Source organism: Choristoneura fumiferana, chromosome 11, assembly GCF_025370935.1.
Source record: "Choristoneura fumiferana chromosome 11, NRCan_CFum_1, whole genome shotgun sequence".
Lineage (NCBI taxonomy): Eukaryota > Metazoa > Arthropoda > Insecta > Lepidoptera > Tortricidae > Choristoneura > Choristoneura fumiferana.
Window position 1 is genome coordinate 1793385 of NC_133482.1, and position 20198 is coordinate 1813582.

The following is a 20198-nucleotide window of genomic DNA, read 5'->3' on the forward strand; positions in this document are numbered from 1 at the left end:
TTGCGCGATCCACGGTTATCCGTCTTCGGCGTTCATTCGAGACGTCAGATAAAATCGTTATTGTAACGAACCTCCGAATAAATTGACTGCGTTTCTTCCGATTCCATTTGCGATTCTACTACTTTATTATATTTTATCTGACGGATTTTTTTCTTCGCCGTTTGTTAAGTTGCTACGCTATTCTGGTGTTCGAAAGGTGCACCGTTATATCGCTATTCTATGTAAGTCAGCTCGTGTAATGAAAATGACCGTCAACTGAGCAACGGCCGGTAATTGATATAGTGTAATGGAAACAGGCAATGAAGCCGACGTGTTAAAACAAGAGGAAGACAGATGCGCGCCAATCACACGCGCGAGAGCGAAATGGATATTGCCCGCGGCTCCGCGCCGGAACGGTGCAAGTGCATTTTACTCTCGCCGTAATTGTAACCGTAAATACAGAGACATTGAGCTTGATTTAGATTGACAGCTGAAATACGTAGTTATGATATGACGGATCTCTCAATAGATGGCGCCAGGGTATCACAGCGGTAATTCTGTCGGTTGTAAAATGATTTTGATGACACTGTAAAGTTGTTTGAAAAGTGTTCTGCGCGATTATTGTGGGTTATATTCGTACTTAGTTACGGTAATTGATGGAATTTAGTGGTGAATGTCAGTTAAAACGATCTGCGAGAGTTTACGCTTTAATACTGTAATTATTAGGTACGTTTTTATTTTTACAAGTTGACTTGTACTTACCTACAAGTAATAATTATTATTCTGTCATTTTGTTGTAACTTCACCTTTTATCAACCAGATACTAATTTATTCTTTCCATTCGTAAGTAACAACACGGTGTAAGGCTTTTTTATACTATTTTTCCTGTTCGTTATTTTAGTACAATAATTTTAAATAGGTACTCGTGTCATGGTTTACTTTACCAAATTAATTAATAGGTATATTTTTTTTTTAGCTAGCCTATTTTTGTGTCCCACTGCTGGGCAAAGGCCTCTCCTCTCTTGCTCCACTCTTGCCTATCAAAGGCTAGCTCCCGCCATCCCACACCTCGTTACCAAGCCACAATCTCCAAAAAAAAGCCATCCCACACATAGGCATCTAAGTCGTCCCTCCATCTCTTCTTCGGTCTGCCTCTATTACGGTATCCGTCACTAGGGACCCATACAGGTACACATACTTAAATAATTAAATATGTATCTTATTTACTTACCAGTAACCTAAACGACGTTTATGTAGAGGTCTATTTATATTTTCTATTGAAAGAAAGAAAGAAGGAAAGAAAGAAGACATACTACTACATACTAGATATTAGGTACTAGACAATTGACTGCCATAGCCATAATATAAAAGTTTCCAGTAGGTACCTACGTAATTGTTTGTCATAATTTTCATTTGCTACAAAATTCATTGTTACCAATTTTTGTACCATAAAAGTTTACATACGCACACACTTTATATTTTTTTAAGACTGAAGAATTTTCCTTGGCTGTATCTTTATTGTCCAATGACATATTAGGCAATCTAAAGGTTCTTTAATCCACTAGTTACATTATTTAATTTACCTACCTAACCAAATACATACATCACTTCAGCCAAAAATACTAATACCCGACATCCGACGGATCGATTCGATGAACAATCGATTCCGATGACAGCTAAATCGATGCAGTAACGAGCCGAAAACGGCCGCCATTGTAGATGCATCGCGTCGGGGGCGGTCGGCGGCGCTCGGGGAACTTCGTGACAGCTCGTCGATCAACCATAGAGCAAGGTCGTCTTTTAAACCTTCTCTAGGTCAAGATTGTTTATTTGCGAGGAAAATATTGGGAATTTTAACCAACAGTGGTAATCCTTACTAATCATCATCATCGTCATGGTGGCATTTTGGTAATCCAATATTGGATATAGACCTTTACCCTCTTCTTCAACTCTTGGCGATTTTGTGCCCGTCTCATTCCCGTTCAGTCTCGACTCGGCATCCGTGCCATCGGATGCACTAATAGTTAATGACTATTAAAACAAGAAATAAACGTACCTACTCACTTTCGCATTTACAATAATACAATAATATTGCAAAGGGATAATAATAATATTGTTTACACTAACATAGTTTATTTTGGAAATATGACTATTTCGAATTGCTAATCTAACCTAAACTAACTATATATACATCATAACTAAAGTGACAAAATAATGCGAAAGTGTTTATTTGTTATAACTACGCTTTAGCGCTTGAAGTTTTCAACGGATTGTGATGAAATTTGGTATGGTGATAGCTATGATACTCTGAGAAGGACATAGGATAGTTTTTATCCCTGGAAATTGTATATATAGTTCCCGCAAATAAACGCATTATTCGTAGACCCTGAAAATTTTCCCGTCGCATTCGATCAGCGATTATGCAGAGGTTTTTGGGAATGTAGAGTCGGAGGATATTGACGAAAATTGAACTTGTGTTTTTACCAATTTTTATAACAGTCTCTCAATTAGAATATTTTTTTATCAAAACCGATTTTGATCAAACATAATAGCTAACTACCGCAAGGAAACTTGGTTTCACGAAAAAACAACCGCATCGAAATCAATCCGCTCGTTTGATAGCTACTAGATATCACATACAGACATTGTTGCCAAACTTACAACAGATCTCTATTTGCGTCGGAGATAAAAAAGAAAAATAGGCAAAGCATCATTTACCTAAAAAATACTTTTTTTTCATTAGACACTTGACACCAATTAACCTAGTCCCAAACTAAGCAAAATTTGTACTATGGATACAAGGCAACGGGTAAACATACTTATATAGATAAATACATATTAAACATCCAAGACCAGAGAGCAAATATTCGTATTATTCATACAAATATCTGCCCCGGCCGGGAATCGAACCCGGGACCTCAAGCTTCGTAATCAAGTTCTCTAACTACTTGGCCATCCGATCGTCGAATGAAAATAAAGACAAAGAATTCCAGTATTTCCAGTCAAGTGATCTTATATCAACATAGCTATGTTATGTGCTATGTAACATTATATACGTCGTGGAGATGATTTTTTATCCTTCCTGATAACACTATCTCAGCTGATACCGGCGACCTTGAGATTCTGTCTGATGATTGATGGGATCCGGGGTTCAAGGTATTTTGAATCCTGCACCGTTGCGATAAGGGACAACTCGTAATTCCTATTGAGATCTTGTACGTCAGTACATGTTACATTCTGTATCTTATTTTTGACTATATTTCTTATCTTAACTTTTTTATTATAAAAAATAGGCCCCTATCAAAGTCAAAATATATGTATGTAATTTAGGCTACATATAGCAAGTGCTGACGAACGTAGAAAACAATCTGCCCCCGTTTCATAAAAAGTCAAAGAATCCGGCACGAAATTCGACTAGTTTTTTTTTTTTTTTTCAAAACAAATATCGCACTTGATGGAAAGCAGAGATGAAGACAATATGTTGTATTATACACTGTTTCAGTAAAAGTTTAATAAGTTAATAACTCTAGACATATTGTCTACATGGCTTTATTATGATTGCCGAGTAATTACATGATTTAAGAAAATATGGAATCGCTTTTACTAATCCATTTTATTACATAAAAAATATATATATTAGATTGTCGCTTCTAAACAAGAGACAAACTATTTATTTTATTACCTACATTATTATCACGTACTTTAAGTTTAGAATTGTTGAATTGTTGAATGGCATTTACTTGTTTCTCTTTATGTAAATTATAATAAAACTTTTTATTTATGAAAAGTCGTAGTTAAGAGTGTATTGTTATAATATAATAATAACATTATTTTATAACCTTGTGCAATATTGCTATCTTTCTCGCTAATGTTTGCACTGTTTGTTTGTTAGAATGAAATAACTGGCATTTAATCTTCTCTAAAAATCTGCAATAGTTATTTAGTGGTATTATCAGAGACAAGTCAAATAAAAAAATAAAAAAGACATGAAATTTCCAGTTTTTGGACGCTTTATAGAAGTAAATTAATATCAAGTCGGTCCATTTATTTACAATCTAAGATGCCTTAATAAACGAACAGCCACAATAAGTAGTAAAATGAAAAAGTCTCTGTTTAAAATAGGTTATTTACATCACAGGAAAGTGCAAAATTTCCACACGATACTACACGAAGTTATCGAAAACAGCTAGTTGTTTATATATTTAAGTATGTGCTATATGTTAGCAATGCGCTATCTTTTATTCATCTCGGCAGAAACACTAACACTTAACAGGTGTCACTGCGCCTACGCCGTTTGCATCGGCTAGGCTGCGAATAAATCTAGCTATCTACGAGTAAATCCAGTACATACGAACAAGTTAGTGCTTTCAAAACAAAAAAAAACGAAATCCCGTATATGCCTTAAAAAAACTTTAAATAAAAACTAATAAGGAATAAACAAGTCCAGTATTCTAGAACTCTTGTTTTGTTGGGACCCTTTCAAAATCGTAATCTGCTCAAAATTCCAAGTACTTAATGTTTTTTTTTTTTCTTTAGTTTTTTTATATTCTTGGGAAAAGATACCCATGGTGTTAAAAATAAAAATAAATTAGTATCCCTTCAAAATATTTTTTGCGGAAGCCATTTTGATATATTTTATCACCTATGTCATTTTGACAGTTTTGACGAATCTAATGATCTCAAATGTTGAATACCACCTAGGCGTTAAGGCTACAGAAAGTTCAAAAAATAGACATACAGACACTCATACGCTCGTAAAACATAACCCTCCTTCGGGCACTTGGGTCAAAAGAAGTATATTTTTTATTCCTCCACCGTTAAGAGCGGATATAAGCTGGTTTCCTTATAACTATGAGTAAAAGAGTAATGAAAATTTGCGATAGTTACCTGGGTACTCACCGGGGCTGCCGAGGAACACTGAGGAGTACACCCGCCGCGCCACGTCCGGCGGCGACGACCACTCGCGCCGCGACGGACACCATTTGCCTGCGACAAACACAAAAGGTCTCGTTACCGTACAGCTTATTTCAGATATAAACGTAAGGCGGAGATGAATATAAATAAATAATAATAATAAATTTTTGACACGCAGACAAGTACAAATATATTTGGATAGTAATTCTATTCATTGTTCACCTTATTGTGTAAAAAGTTGAAAAAAATAATAAAACTCTTCTTCGGCGCCTTATAGCATCAAAACCGCCATATTTATAAACAATATAAGCACTATAATCAAACGTAACGTGTCCCTGACCCTCACAAAACCCATCCAAAGACACATGGGACGTTTTTTCAACCGATTTCGATTCCCAAAAAAACTCTTACATTAAGCTCTTCCCGCCTATCTAATGGATTCGTCCAACTCTCCCAGGGCCAAAGCGTCATTACGCAAAAAAAAATAACAAAAAAAGAAACTCCTGGGAGAACGAAGGTGTTGCCACCCTCACTGTTTTCTTACCCTAGAATGAGGGAGGCAATATCATACACCATTAGCGATTTTCGTACTTTTTTAACGGTGTCACAGAGGTGCGGGTAATGGCTGCTGGGACATGCGTCATCGTGCATAATGCCGCCTCGGCGATATAGGCCGCTTTAGGGGATGAGACAATGTAATAGTTACTTTCATTCGATTCTTTGGTTTATTTAAAGCACAAAAGAAGGAGAAACTATATCTGATTGGTAGAATTTGGATCATACATAACGTGTAGCATCGTTTTGCATTTTTTGTGTTAAAATACCTAACACTGGCAACACATAAAACGCATTTTTTTTAAATATCCAATTAATGTTCTTTTTGTTTTAATTGTCGAATAATTACACCCGGTGCAGGCTAGCAGCGCCGCGGGGCGCTCCGAATTCAAATATCGAAAAGAACCCAACCGCCATAATTTTCTCTCGCGTTGTGTTCCTTTTTCGGAATTCGTAATTCGAACAAAAGCTCGCGCAGCGCAATGGTGCATGTATGATTGATCGCGGCGACGCTGGCTGGCGAAATGAACATTCGATCTTTGAAAATAAAAGGCCCTTGACCCCACACTCCTTTTTCTTTCTCGAATGTATTTTATTTTACTCTTCCTCACTCGTGCTAACCTGGTACCTAAAGCCACACTACACAATTTTATCACCCGCTTCCTAACCCCGAAATTGCAAATGGCTTCAACGCGCATAAAGTAAAATTACATCGTTGAAAAAAGGCGAAAATTACCCCATCACCGCGGCAAGAAACAAGTTAACGCCATAAACAAATACTAAAAATCTGGTAACCGAAATAAGGCGGCACTCTAAATAAGAATTAAAGTAAAATTGCTGAGGTGTGACTCCCCCGGGTAGGGTAGGCTCTTCGCGACGATATTCATAACGCGAAAAATTGTAATAACCTGGTGAATATCAGCTAGGGCGAGGTGGCGATGCCGCGGTATTTATAGGAGGGCGAGCTTGACGGGGATTTGTAAGGAAATTGTCTAAAGATGCCCGTGAGCGTGACGTCACGGAACCAACCCGGTCAAATACATACAATTTACATATTCCCCGTTTTATTCCACTATAAAAGCACAACAAGAACTCCAAACAGTTCTAATTCCAGAATAATACGCTACGAAACAATCCCTCAAACTCGCTATTACACTCACAACAATGGCCGACTTTTCGTTTAAAACATAGCAATTACACATTCATAATTCTTTTTTCACGATGCCGAATTAAAACAATTGGTGGCTCGAAAGCTGTTTTGATTCGTATCATTCGTAAAACAGCAGATTTGTGTTCGGGCAACAATCCGTGCCTAATAACAGTGATTGCGTGGATCGGGAATTAGATCTTCCCAGGGGGCGTAATCCAAAGAAACGTACAATTATTTTTACTCGATAATTACTATTAATTACTGCTTGAACGATCTCCGACTCCATTGTAGCTGTTTCGGACTAAAATTGCCGCGGTTCGGAGAAACGACGGCTGTTTTTGTTTTAAATGTTTCATTGTTGAGTCGTCAGTGTTTTGCATCGCTTTTTGCACACATTTTATCCGTGCCGCGTCTTTTAGATACTTGAAAGTTGAAGTACCTATGTCTTATGTCTTTATAAGAATATGTTTTTAAATAGAAACGTGTGAACTTTGCACAGAGGCTCGCAGATGTGTAAGTAAACAAGAGATCACGACCTACATACAACGTGACATATTTAGAATTGTTTTTAACAACTTAATTATCATTAGTGAATATAGTAAGTTGTTTTAAACACCAAAGCTATACAAGGTGGGCCCTGTAACAGGCGCAAAAAATTAAACCACATGCAGCTTCCACTCTTAATCTTGAGCTAATTTAGTTCTGCAACTTTTGAAAATAACTTGTATTATGATTTTTATTATAGTTTAAAGTTTAATTGGACAATCAATGTATTGCGAAATCCGGCATTTTGTTACGTGACAGGCGATGTCATTAAGGCTATTGGATGCCGTGCATTGAAATTATCATTTAATTTGTTTGGAATAAACATAATGATAAAATTACTTAATTTTTGAAAGTTGCAGAACTAAAGTAGTTCCATTTGAGTAGCAGAACCTGGGTTTTAATTTCTTGCTCCTGTTACAGGGCCCACCCGATATGATGATGGAATATTATTGAATGTATATAAGTGTTGATCGGTCTATCTTTATTAACCTTTTTATTTATAGGAAAAATTCTTGTATATTTATTTCGGGAATCTCGGAAACAGCTCTAGCAATTTCGATTAAATAAATTTGCTATTACATTTGAAATTTACCACGAGCTTTGCGGTGAAGGAAAACATCGTGAGGAAACCTGCACAAACCTGCGAAGCAATTCAATGGTGCGTGTGAAGTTCCCAATCCGCACTGGGCCCGCGTGGGAACTACGGCCCAAGAACTCTTGTTCTGAGAGGAGGCCTGTGCCCAGCAGTGGGACGTATATAGGCTGGGATGATGATGATGAAATTTGCTATTTTATGATGGGGGGGGACAATCGGTCTAGCTAGATCTTATCACTAGACAAACGCGCAAAGCTCGGTCGCCCAAGCATGTACTATATTTAAACTATAAATCCCTTTGGTCTCACTCATTTCCAGCCAACCGTCTTGACTTGTTCTATGCAAGTACGTAGGTACATTATGTAGATACTGTTAGAAAAATAAAGCTTATATTTATGTTTAGCTAAATGATGTTTCGTGTTGAGTTATTCATATGTGTTGATAATTTTATATTATGTATTTCAAAATTCTAAAAAAATATCGAATTCTCTTGCAGCAATCGAGCCGGACAAAAATCAGACATGCACACATATAAATCCAAAGCCCAGGTACCAGGTCCCGAGCACCTGCCAAGAGTAACCTGCATCCGAAATACAAAAGCAGCGAGGATGTCCCTCTTCCCACGATAAATCACTCGGACTTTTTCTGCTCCGTGGAGACACCTCGTGTTTTATGTGAGCCTGGTAGAGCGCTGTCGGAAGGCCCCAAGCTTTTTTTTATTTCTCTCTCTTATATTTAAGATGTTTAGAAATTTTATGGTCCAAAAACCTTCAGTTCCTCCAAAAATTAATGTAGCTTTTTGACGGACTTTTGTTTCAAAATATCGGTAAGACCATAAAAATATAGAGTACAAATAATAATATACATGTTATATAAAATCCTCATACCAACTTCAAGATATATTAAATTAACCGATGTTTTATGTATAACATAAGACAAATTAGTCTACATAATAGTTTATTTCCCTCAACAAAATAAAAACAAGAAACTTGAAAAACAAATAAAACCCGCATGGCAATACAAAACAGATAATTTGTAAGCATCTAATTTTAACATACATGAATACATAAAGACCCTTACAATGTTCATTATGTACAATAATATATAGCGAACCCTTATAACACTATCGCGATTGCTACCTAACATTTAACAACATATTAATAGTACCAAACCTAGCATGTAGTAGGTATAGTGCATAATTTTGCCCGCAACTTTGTAGGAGTATAGCATTAAACATATTAAAACGAATAGTATTTTTTATGCAAGCAGACCAGTTGCAAACTACCTACCTAGTTGAAACAATAAAGCATACATTCGCGTTTATAATATCATAGTAAATATACATAGCTACGAGTATATGTAGGGTAGGTAAGGTACTGAAGTGTCCGGATCCCGTCCGGGATCAAACGGAGCTACCATCGGCCATTAGGGAAATTGCTTTATACTCCGGACAATGCTATAAACACATACGTACCTATGTATATTTTGTTTTACAGTAGTACTTTTTTCAAAGCATACTGCTGATCGAAGAACGAGTAGAGTGATAATCTGCCGAAAAAGTGCAATATTATGTTTTTTTTTATTTTAAAATTAAATATACTTAGATAAAAAACATAGTCGAATTGAGAACCTCCTCCGTTTTTGAAGTCGGTTAAAAGGAAAACCAATTCAAGGATGGCGAAGCATGCCATTTCAAAATGATGTTTTTGCAGTTTATTTATTATTGGTTATTTTTATTTTTAAACGGTTTATTTACAAATGTTGTTAACGTCGTTTTAAGGCATAATCGGGTATTAAAGGTCTGGGCAACACCTGCCAGGGGTTGCCATTGCCAGCTATGATATTAGTTTGTCCCACAACATGAATCGAAATAGCCCTTCAAAATAAGTAAAACGTCCAGAAGTAGTTTTCTTTATTCCATATCACGGGACTGTTTTTTATTGGGAAAATATTAATTAAATTGTTATTGTGTTTGAGTTCTCAATAGATATACCATTTCCTCTAAATAACTAAACGTTATGTATGTAGTGTTTCTACTACTCATTAATAAAAAAAAATCGTATGTGAAAGTTTTCTGTTGTATCATGTCTGTATCTGTTGTATATCAATTGATTGGCAGTTTATTTATTGTAAAACAGGCTATTTTTATACGTACGTATTTTGTAAATAGTTTATTCTAATTATCAATTATATTTAAGTTATTATAACGAAGAGTCTTTAATAATAAAGTTAAACAAAATAGGAAAAATAATTGATAGAGAACTGAAGAGTGACGTAATTATAGCAAGGCAAAAGTGCAGTGTGCTGGGATTGTATATTGACTTTAATGTTTCTTTGGTTTTAACAATTTTTACTAGAAAATCAGCCAAGAGCGTGTCGGACACGCCCGAAATAGGGTTCCGTAGCCATTACGAAAAAATTAAGTAATATTTTTCTAAGGATTTAGTATCTTGTACGGAATATTCCAAGTTTAGGTATATTTTATACCTTAGGCTGCTATTTACCCTTAAACTACTAATAATTCTCAAGAAAACTTAACCGTTATAGTTTTCCTTGTAAGTTTGATATACCTACTAGCCATTTTGGCTACGGAACCCTAAAAACAGGTGAAAGACAGACAACGAAGTAATAAGTAACTAAGTATAAGAGTTGCTTATTTCCTTTGAGGTACGGAGCCAAACATAAGGCTGCGTTTACACGAAAGATGTGCCAGGAGTGTGTTTTGCATTAACCAATAGAAACGCTTCATTTAGCTATCCTCGCACAGCACATCTTTGGTGAAAACAGCCGAGCGGAGTGAGGCTAGGTAGGTAGGTAAACAAGGCGTTTCTATTGGTTCATGAAAAATACGTTCCTTACAACGTTCTTGTGGTTTCTAATTCATCAATACAGAATGATCACAAAAGCCAACCCCTTCCAACTTCCATAATTAAGTTGGTACCAGTAGACCTGGACTTAGGTACCAACGACAAATACCTATCCTTCAGTCATAACAGAAAAGGTTGCTCGCTGAAAACCCCGCAATTCCAGCCATAATGGCCGATCCTGAAATTTCACGAACTAATAAACCAACAAAAATGCATTTTTAAACTGAAACTTACCTAATTGCTGGCATCCGGTGCATAGAAACCTATGGCTTTAACACAAAGCAATAAAGGCTATAGTCGCTTCAAAAGTAAGTGCTTTTACTGTCTTATTGAACTTGAAAGAGTGGGTAGACTTGGAAAGGTCGTGAGGCGCTTTGCTGTTGTCAGTGGAAAATGGGTTCTGTTTTGTTTGGGATAGGGTTTAAGGTGCTTTTAGGGGTGGAGAGGGTCGTTGCCTCAAGGGGTGGTTCTTCGGATTCTGACGTATAACTCATCCGTAGGTACGGACTGGGTCGATATCGTACCTATTAAGCCGTGTTTGTTTTTCGTACTGATAGATAGGTAGGGAGTTGTAGTGAGGTAGGTAGGTACTGCGTTGAGGGAACGCTGTGAGGCCGTTTCGACCGCACAAGTCATTCGAATTTCTCATGCAATAATACCTAATCTAAATAATCCTTGTTATTACACATATATAAATGTGAATGTTTGTGAAAATGTTTATCTACCTAGATGGAATTTGGAATGGAAATAGTCCCGCGGATGGACTTTTATAGTTTTTATCCTGGAAAACTGTAGTTCCCTCGGAATCAAAATCAAATTCAACAAATAATTTTGATTTATATTTTGTATTCGTTAGGTTTGTATATGTAATAACCGGTTTTGATGAAAATTGCGCTGTTTCCTCAATTAGACTACTTTTCATTTTATCTCTAGTCCTACTAAGAAATATTTTTTGTCATTCGAGTTATAATTTTTGAAATATGCGTGGATAAACATACAAATGTTCCTACGTTACGCTCGCTTATGCTTTTTGGCATACACGTTTAGAAGTTAGTATAGACTAATATATACAAAAACTGTGCAATTTTGACAATATTTCACACATATGGGTCAAATTGATAATCTATTATTTTTGAAATTGTTTAAAACAGAACTCACCGCAATCAGATTCCAAAAATGAAAAAAATTCAAACATCGAACGTGGGATAACCGTTAAAAGTTCAATGGCCCCGAAACCAACATGGCGTCCGGAAGGCTATCCATAACGCGCGTGACAGGAGCGCGCGTTTTTCGCCGCCCGCCGTTTGACAGCTGTCAAACGCGACCTTGACACTGCTTGACAGTCATCGATCATCGGTTCACGGCCGCAGAAGGGTCACTGGTATATTAATACGGATTAGGCTGATTTGAATTGCAGCGAAGTTTGATTTCGGTGCGAACTGTTCTGGACAACATAAACAATGGTTTCCTCTCGCTCACACTTGCGTAGTATAAGCAAGAGGCCAATAGTAAAGCATCATGTCTTGAGGAATCTATGACAGTATCTCTGTCGTGGAAAAGCTTGAATTTTTGACGACGCCGGCAAAACGTGTTCTCAGCAGATATGATTTTTAACAACTGGTAGGAAACGTTTGGCGTTGGTTATAAGTTAAGCCGTCTGTGTACTAGTTATTTTTTGTTGTCTATCTTTCTACACGTAACATCGGATCCTTACGATGAGATTCAGTTTGTTTTGTAGGGAATGTTCAGTCAACAGCTTTTCATAAAGACAGTAAGATTTTGATAACATCATTTTTCATACTAGCTTTTTTTATTGACTGTATTCTTTGTCAAATATACTTCATTGCACTGTCATTTCATCTAAAATATATTCATATATTAGTACCACTTTCAAGTCAATACGTAACTGGAACTGGGTAAAATTCAACTTACTGGATTTCTAGTCAAGTTGTAGACATACACAAGTATTGCCAGTTAAATAAAGGCTTGTAAAAAAAACAAAAGTTCCTCTAATTAACCTGGTACTAGAATAAAGATTATCTTTGAAGAATATTTTAAGTTCAACTTTTAAAGTTTCTTAAGTCATTTTACGTAGCCTAGCTGCAGGATGAAAATTAAGTTCGCAAGTTCCTGATGTTACTATAAATCAGATAGGAAGTAAGTAGTTAACTTTAAAAATACTATTTAAACTTTTGAATCCTTCCTTGTTGTTGCATGTACGACAACGTCAGGAAAAATCGCTGTATACTATGAGTAAGAAATATTATTTTTTACATGAGTATCTACGACAATCCCTACTAATATTACAATAAGTTTTTGGGAAAAAAATCATACAAGCTTTTTAGCTGGCTGTACTTTTTGTTGACTGTACTTGCATTGTCACCCAAACTACATTTGCATACCAATTTTCAAGTCGATGTCATTAACCGTTGAAGAGTTCCGTCCTGCGGAGACGATCCTGGCTGGACTACCAGGATGTCACTACCAGATTATTGTCACGCAATTTACATAAGTATGACAAATTTCAAAGCAATCCCACAACTAGAAGTAGGTAAAATTTAACTTGCAAGATTTGACCCGCACATACAAACTTACATAGATACAAGATACATTGCAAATTAAATAAAAGCTTTTAAACATGTAAAAGTAACTCTATCTGCCTGTCTGTTTGTCTGTTACCTTTTTACCCTTCAACTGCTAAACCGATTTAGAGGAAATTCGGTATGGAGATGGTTGGAGTCCCGGGAAAGGACATTAGCTATTTCTTATCCCGGATAAATGAATAGTATCCGCGGGATAGCGATAATTCTACGCAGACGGCGTCGCGGGCAACAGCTAGTGAGTCATAAATTATTTACTTTAGAAGGCAATCTTTTTTTTGTTATGTTTTACCTATACACTTCCATTTCCATAAAACATTACGAAGTCCCTTAAAACTACTCAATGTTTACTGTAGTTTCCCAAACTCCACCGAAACGAGGCGATGGCGGTGGTGCCCAAGTTTCAAGGCGTGGCCAGTAATAGCGTTCTGATGGTGTGCAGTAATGCGATGGGGATGACCAGGGGTTTTAAACGGCCCGGGGTTGAAAGTTGATACTTTCACTATTACTAAAGGAAAAAATAAAGTCGTATTGCCCAGAGGGAATCATTGGCAGGTGTTTCTAAATAATTGACTTCTTCTATCGGAAAATTGTTCAAATATGATCCTTACAATAAAACTAGATCTAGTAACGATGCAGCTACAGTTAAATATATTACACTTACAATACACAAAATGGACCATTCTAACCCATCTAGACTCTTCTAAGGGAAGGTATATACTCGAGATATTTCCTTTAATTACCTATAAGTTATATTTCTGAATCAACAAAATAAACTTACTAAATAACTTGATAATGGAAGTAAAACAGCGAGCGAATTGTTTCCTTCCTCAAAATTATACGTATCACATTTCAATTTGAAACAAAGTTTATTATAATTCGGTACTTATTATTCAAATTTCATCAACTGTACGAACATTTTAAAAGCATGGGGCGAATAAAAAAATACACCACCGACCGAAATTGTGCCAGTCACGGCCCGACGTGGCGGTACCATTTTCGTAAATTTCACAACCCTAACTCGCCGCCGTTTAGAAACAACTTTATCACCGGGTCGTTAAGTTTAAATTTCCTGGTTTAGCATCGCAACATAAGTCACTTTGGTTACAAGCAAGTGATGCTCGAATAAATGCGGAACGTATAGAAAAATGTGATTATTCATGCCGATGTGGTGAAAAAAATTACAAGCCAGTATGACACGGCCTTACGGGGGAGGCCTTAGTTATGGCTGTTTTTTAACGTAAAGGTTAGCTTCGAGTTTGTAGGTCAATGCCCGCTTATTAAAAGGATCAGAGGTTACATATTTGTTGGAGATTTCGTTGTCGAATTAAGTATCCGTACCTAATTTGCCTAACGTCTAGCTGTCAATAAAAGTCGTGAGTTTAAAGTTGCGGCTTCATTTTAACTCAACGATCTATATTGCCCACACATAGGCTTTAAAATTTACAACAATATCTCAAACGATATTTTTAAATAACAAAAATTTCAACAAGTACTTTAGTGTTAAGATCATCCTGTGACGTCACAAGAGCGACGGTTATATCGCATAGAGATGCTGCCAACATTTAGGAGCGTATTCTATTCACCTTCTCAGAAGCTCTAAGGTAACGAGTTCTTTCGATAAATGTCGGTAAAAGAACTGGCATAATATCCAAGGATGAACATAATAAAACTCTTTAACCCAACTCGTCGAGAGATGGTAAGAAAGATAGATAGATTACATTGTCATATGTTTAAAAATTTGCTTCTCTCATTGCAAGTATCTGTACGCCCGATACCCCTAATCTTCAATTACCAGGCTCACATGGCTCGCAAGTAATTAGCGAACGTCTGCCGATGGCGCGCGGCGGGGCGCAAGCATCCGCGCTGTCCGATGCACGCGCGTCAAACTTCGATACATTGCTTGTGATGTTATGATCCCCTGGTATAGCTATTTCAGATCAAAGGATATATTGTTGACATACCAGGAGATTTTCTGGTTATGCTCACATCGTTACAATATATTTCGCCAATTTAAGCGGACTCCCGTTAAAATCATGTGCGGGTCTTGAAAAGATGATAAACACTTCTTTACAAAGCGTAAAAATGTCATTGGAGTTTTCTGAATAAGATGATGTAGTTTTTTTACAAGCATTTATTTAGTTTCACCTGTCCCGTTGTCTGTCTGTCTGTGATCAAATCTTGCAAGTTAAATTCGACAACTTCCAGTAGTCGGATTGACTTGAAATTTGCTATACTTATGTAACTTGCGTGACAATACAATAATCTGGTAGTGACATCCTGGTAGCCTGGCCAGGATCGTCTTCGCAGGACGGAACTCTTCAACGGTTAATGGCATCGACTTGAAATATGGTATGCAAATGTAGTCAAGTACAGTCAGCAAAAAAATGTTTTTTTTTACCAAAAACTATTACTGTTAAGGTGTTGATCAACTTGTACCAAAACATCGAGAATTAGCCGTTTTTAAATTTGTCGTACGAAAGAACGAACAGAGCCAAGCAATAGAGTCAAATATTCTATTTACGAACATTTTCACGGTCATTCTTGGAACGCTCTAGTAGGTAAATGCTTGTGAAAAAATTGTCTTATTCACTTTGATGTCGAACAGATATGCTCGGCTAAAAGCTCAAAGCAAATTTACCGTCGTTTTACTTGAATGCTCGCTAGAACGCTCACAAGAATTTTCGCAAAACGTTCCTGTTTATTTTACGAGTTTTTATCTGTAATGTAATTCGCTAAAATGCTCATTGAAAAAAAATAATGCTTAAGTTTATGAGAAGTTCAGCGCCTTTACGCTAACGTTATTAACATAATTTAATTTTACATTATGTAGGTACTTATTTCAGCAAAATAAGTCATCTCATCACAGTAGACAGATCACTGCTATACTTTGAATTGTTCGAGTAGTGTATGGTGCAACATGCTTCTATGAATGATAAGGATTTTTTTTTTCATTCTAATTGCGGCATATAATTTAGAAAAAAGAACTGTAGTCATTAACAATATCTCTAAACATATCTATTATTTTCATATCATTAGCAGTCTTTCAGTATGTCATTACACTCCGCCAAAGTGTTTGGAGCCCCAGGTAGGGGGGAGGGGGGCGCCCTCTGTAACTAAATTTTGAACTGTCACGTAGATTAATGATGCCAGACCGCGCGGTACGTGGCACTAATATGGATACGGCCTCGGAATTTAGTTTTAAGTTTATATGGAGCAACCCGCAACCTCATTCGCGGAGGATTAGTTTATAACCCATCTCGTAGGAACTATACATTTATTTTAAAAAGTATCTCGAGTTAGTACATTCCATTATCATGGAATTCCCAGAAATTATATTTTTATTTACAATGACAAAGATTAACGTTGCGCAAAACACCCATAGTTGACACTTGAAATTTGGTACGGATATGGATATGCATTGTAGTTTGGATCATAATGAAATGCAAGTACCTACTATACTAAGTACAGTTACCAAAAACCATGTATTTAATAGCAAAAAAAACTCATTTGTAACTATTTTAATCCTATGATTTTCTGTCTGTCTAAAATAAATTACTGCCTAGTTAGAGGAAATTGTCTTTAACTGTATGCTCGACGGACCTCTAATTTTTTCTGGGCTTAAAGGTCTCTCTCAGGGCGTTTCTCCTACAATCTTAAATACCGAATTTCATCACGATCAGTTGAGTACTTTAAGCGTGAAATCGTAACAAACACACTATACCGTTTTTAGCTAGAATTCCTTAAACACTTTTCTCTTTTCACTGAACAAATATCCTTCGAAAGTTAAAGGTATGTCCACACTAACGCTACCGTCGCTCGAACGTATTTCCGAAATCGATTGCCTCCAAATGTTGAAAATATTCACGGGCCACGTGCACATGTCGCTCACTCGTGTATTTATGTAGCACCATTTTAAACATGAGCCACAGTGGAACCTTGTCTAAGTAAATGACAAAATGTATTTTTATTGTTTGGACACGATTTTGCACGATGAAAGAGAGTGAATTTTTACATGAAAGTAGGTAAGTTTTCCATCTATTGCCTTCCTGAACTCTAGTTATTATGCATAGGTAACCCCGTTTAAATCGTTTAAAGGTAAAATTTATAAGATGTTAATTATAATTACCCCTATAAACTTAAAATCACGAGAGCCTATTTATAACATTAAGCGACTTTTTGCCAGTGTGGTATTGTTAACCGTTTTCAAAATATGAGTCTCAGCTTGACAGTTTTTTTTTACATGTCAATGTGTTAATGTCTTTATAAGAACAACGTGAAAATTAGTATATCTATAAAACGAAACGCACCCCAAAATAAATAATTTATTGCATTCGACGAAAACCGCGGCATTGTCCAGCGTACAGATTAAAAACCGTAGCGCACCTATTTTAGAGGCTAAACTCATTAATTATTATTAAAGTGACACTTTATTTGGCACCATAAATAAATGGGATATTAACAAAACCGCCGCGGATTTATGGGGCAATCGTCACCGCACGGTAGCCGATATATAGCTATTAGATAAATATTCAAAGTTATAAATAAACCACGACCTACCCAACTTGAATAAAAAGCGTATTATAAATTATGAAAAACATTACACACGAGGCGCAAGTTGTAAACGTCACTACGATCAGCTGATCAAATATATTGCTACTATAAAAAGTGAAAACGCGAACTGCTCTGTGCCTATAGCCGCGTCTCGCTCACACAGGGCGAAATAAAGCGCGCGCGACCGAAACGGCACGAGAGCGGTGCCTCCGCCGCGTAAAATGATATATTTAATGTCAGCTGCGTTTAGGACCTCGTAAGTCTACAAAATAATAGATGGTCACAAATAAATTACTCGGCGAGTGCATTTCTGAACGAAATTCGGCCGGTCGTCGACCTCGGCCGTGGCGCGTAAATCACGATTGATATACGGCCTGCGAAGGTCGCCATCTTGGTTGTTGTTCGAAATTTGAATGTTTGCTCGATTGGCGCGCTTTTGAATGCCAAAAAGGCATGTTTTGTGCACGTTGATTTTGTTTTTTTTTATGGCTTTCGGAGGCTTAGGTTTTAGCCAGTTATAAAATAAAATGGTGTTTTTAAAACTCAACCTTGACTCTACATTTTATTTTTGTACAGTTCTTCAATTTAAACCATATATACAGTTATTACTAGCCTTATACCTGACAAATTTAGATCCGTTTATTTCCGAAAATCAGTTAAAATAGTAGCGACTCTTATTTATTAAAGTAAAAACTAAAACAATACTTGCATGTTCAGCAACGGCATTGTTCCGGCTGTCATGGCGTTGGAATCGCTCGATCTGACAGCTGTCATAATTGCATCGTGTCATATCGCGATCACCGTTTAACATTAATTGTAATTACGGGTATTAATTACTTTAACTGTTGCAAATTGTTCATTAGGAATCTTTAATTGTTATGCAGTTTTTGTTTGTAATAAGAAATGGAACAATGGCGTTATCTAAAACCTATTAGTAATAAAACAAAGTAGTAATGTTTGTTTGAATGTACATAATTAGTTAAAAGAACCGGCCGCACCGACGACTTTTTACATATTTGTAGGTCAAAATAAATTATCGCCTCTCAAGCAAGGGTCGTGGGAACCGGCCGCACCTCATCGACGAACATTTGAAATTTACAGCTATGCGGTTCGTGAGGTGCACAAAGAAGTCAAAAGTTCCCAATACGCACGCGTGGTAACTAAATAATAAACGCTTTGAATTGTTATTGAAAATTATAGCAGTCAATTCTAAGAAAAATGTACGCAATGTGGGCATTTTACATCAGTTGGTTGAGACATTATTATTATATTTCAACTACGTAGTTGTAGCGGCAATAAAAATACACATTATGTGTAAATTTCAGCTGCCTATCTATTACAGTTGTTGAGATACAGCTATGTATCGGATAGACATACCTACAAAGTACGGAACTATCGGTGCGCGAATTTGAGTCGCGCTTGGCCGTTTCTTGCAACACTTTTGGCTAACGCATTGTTATTAAAATGTAAATGAGTACTTGCGAAAAATCATGTCAAACTGACCAGTGTGTGTATAATTTGACTAAATACCTAACAGACAAGCATGGCAAGTGAAAAAGACTTGTAATAAATGGACGACAGGCCTTACGCTTTTAACTTTAATGGACAGATTAAAGTTGATTAAACAAGCTTACTTATATAAATACTTTGGGCTAATTGCGCTTTGTTATTATACCGGGTAATATCTATCGGATTTGTAAGCTATTAATCATTTTTAGGGATCCTCGGGCAGTATTTATCACGGCGTAATTTAAATTTAACATTTTGCTTGTCAATAAATTAAAATTTTGATTAAAGCTATAATTTGCTACAAAATATCTATAAAATGCGACTATGTGTGCGTAACGTCTTTAGTCGCTGTCGGTACCGTCAACACGCACACTCTTAAGACATTTTGTAGGTATGCTTTACTTGTACTTTTGTACATGGACGATTTTCCCAACAGGAGAGCTTCTTCTTGAGCTATTAATAATAGATAGGTTCTTTTTTAATAACTATCTTGTATACCCTCCTACGTACCATCAGCCAAAAATGTGGTCTACCGCACTAAAGTTGATAATCGTTTGCATGTCATAAAACAATAATGCCAAAAGACGTGTATGTATGTCAACTTGAAAGTTCGACTTTGAAGAGATATTAATTTGATATGAACTTGTTTCAAAATTGATAGACCAACTTATTTGGCTGATGATACCTTCGTGAAGAAATTTTTTTTTCTTCCAACTATGCTTTAATTTCATCATAACCGCATTAAATACCCAGCACAAAGCGGGACTTTTCTGCTCTAGAGCAGAAAAAATGTATGAAAATCCTTTACTGCATTGTTTTAGACATTTATTAAACCACGACCAAAGAGGTAACACAGGTAGGTATTTTTGCTATAAAATTAGTCTGCATAGTGTAAAAAAATCTAGTATTAGGTTGGTCAACCTGATGGT

At 36.4% G+C, this 20198-nt stretch overlaps 1 protein-coding gene across 4 annotated transcripts in view; it reads right to left on the reverse strand.

Moving 5' to 3' along the window:
* Window positions 1-20198, reverse strand: part of hth (Meis homeobox homothorax) — a 385579-nt gene that overhangs the window by 155929 nt on the left and 209452 nt on the right. For 2 of the 4 annotated variants that reach the window (XM_074094049.1, XM_074094052.1), the window contains exon 9: window positions 4879-4965. In XM_074094049.1, the coding sequence (XP_073950150.1) occupies window positions 4879-4965 (87 nt within the window). Of the gene's footprint in view, window positions 1-4866; window positions 4966-20198 lie in introns of all 4 variants that reach the window. The other 2 variants (XM_074094048.1, XM_074094051.1) reach the window with 1 other exon arrangement.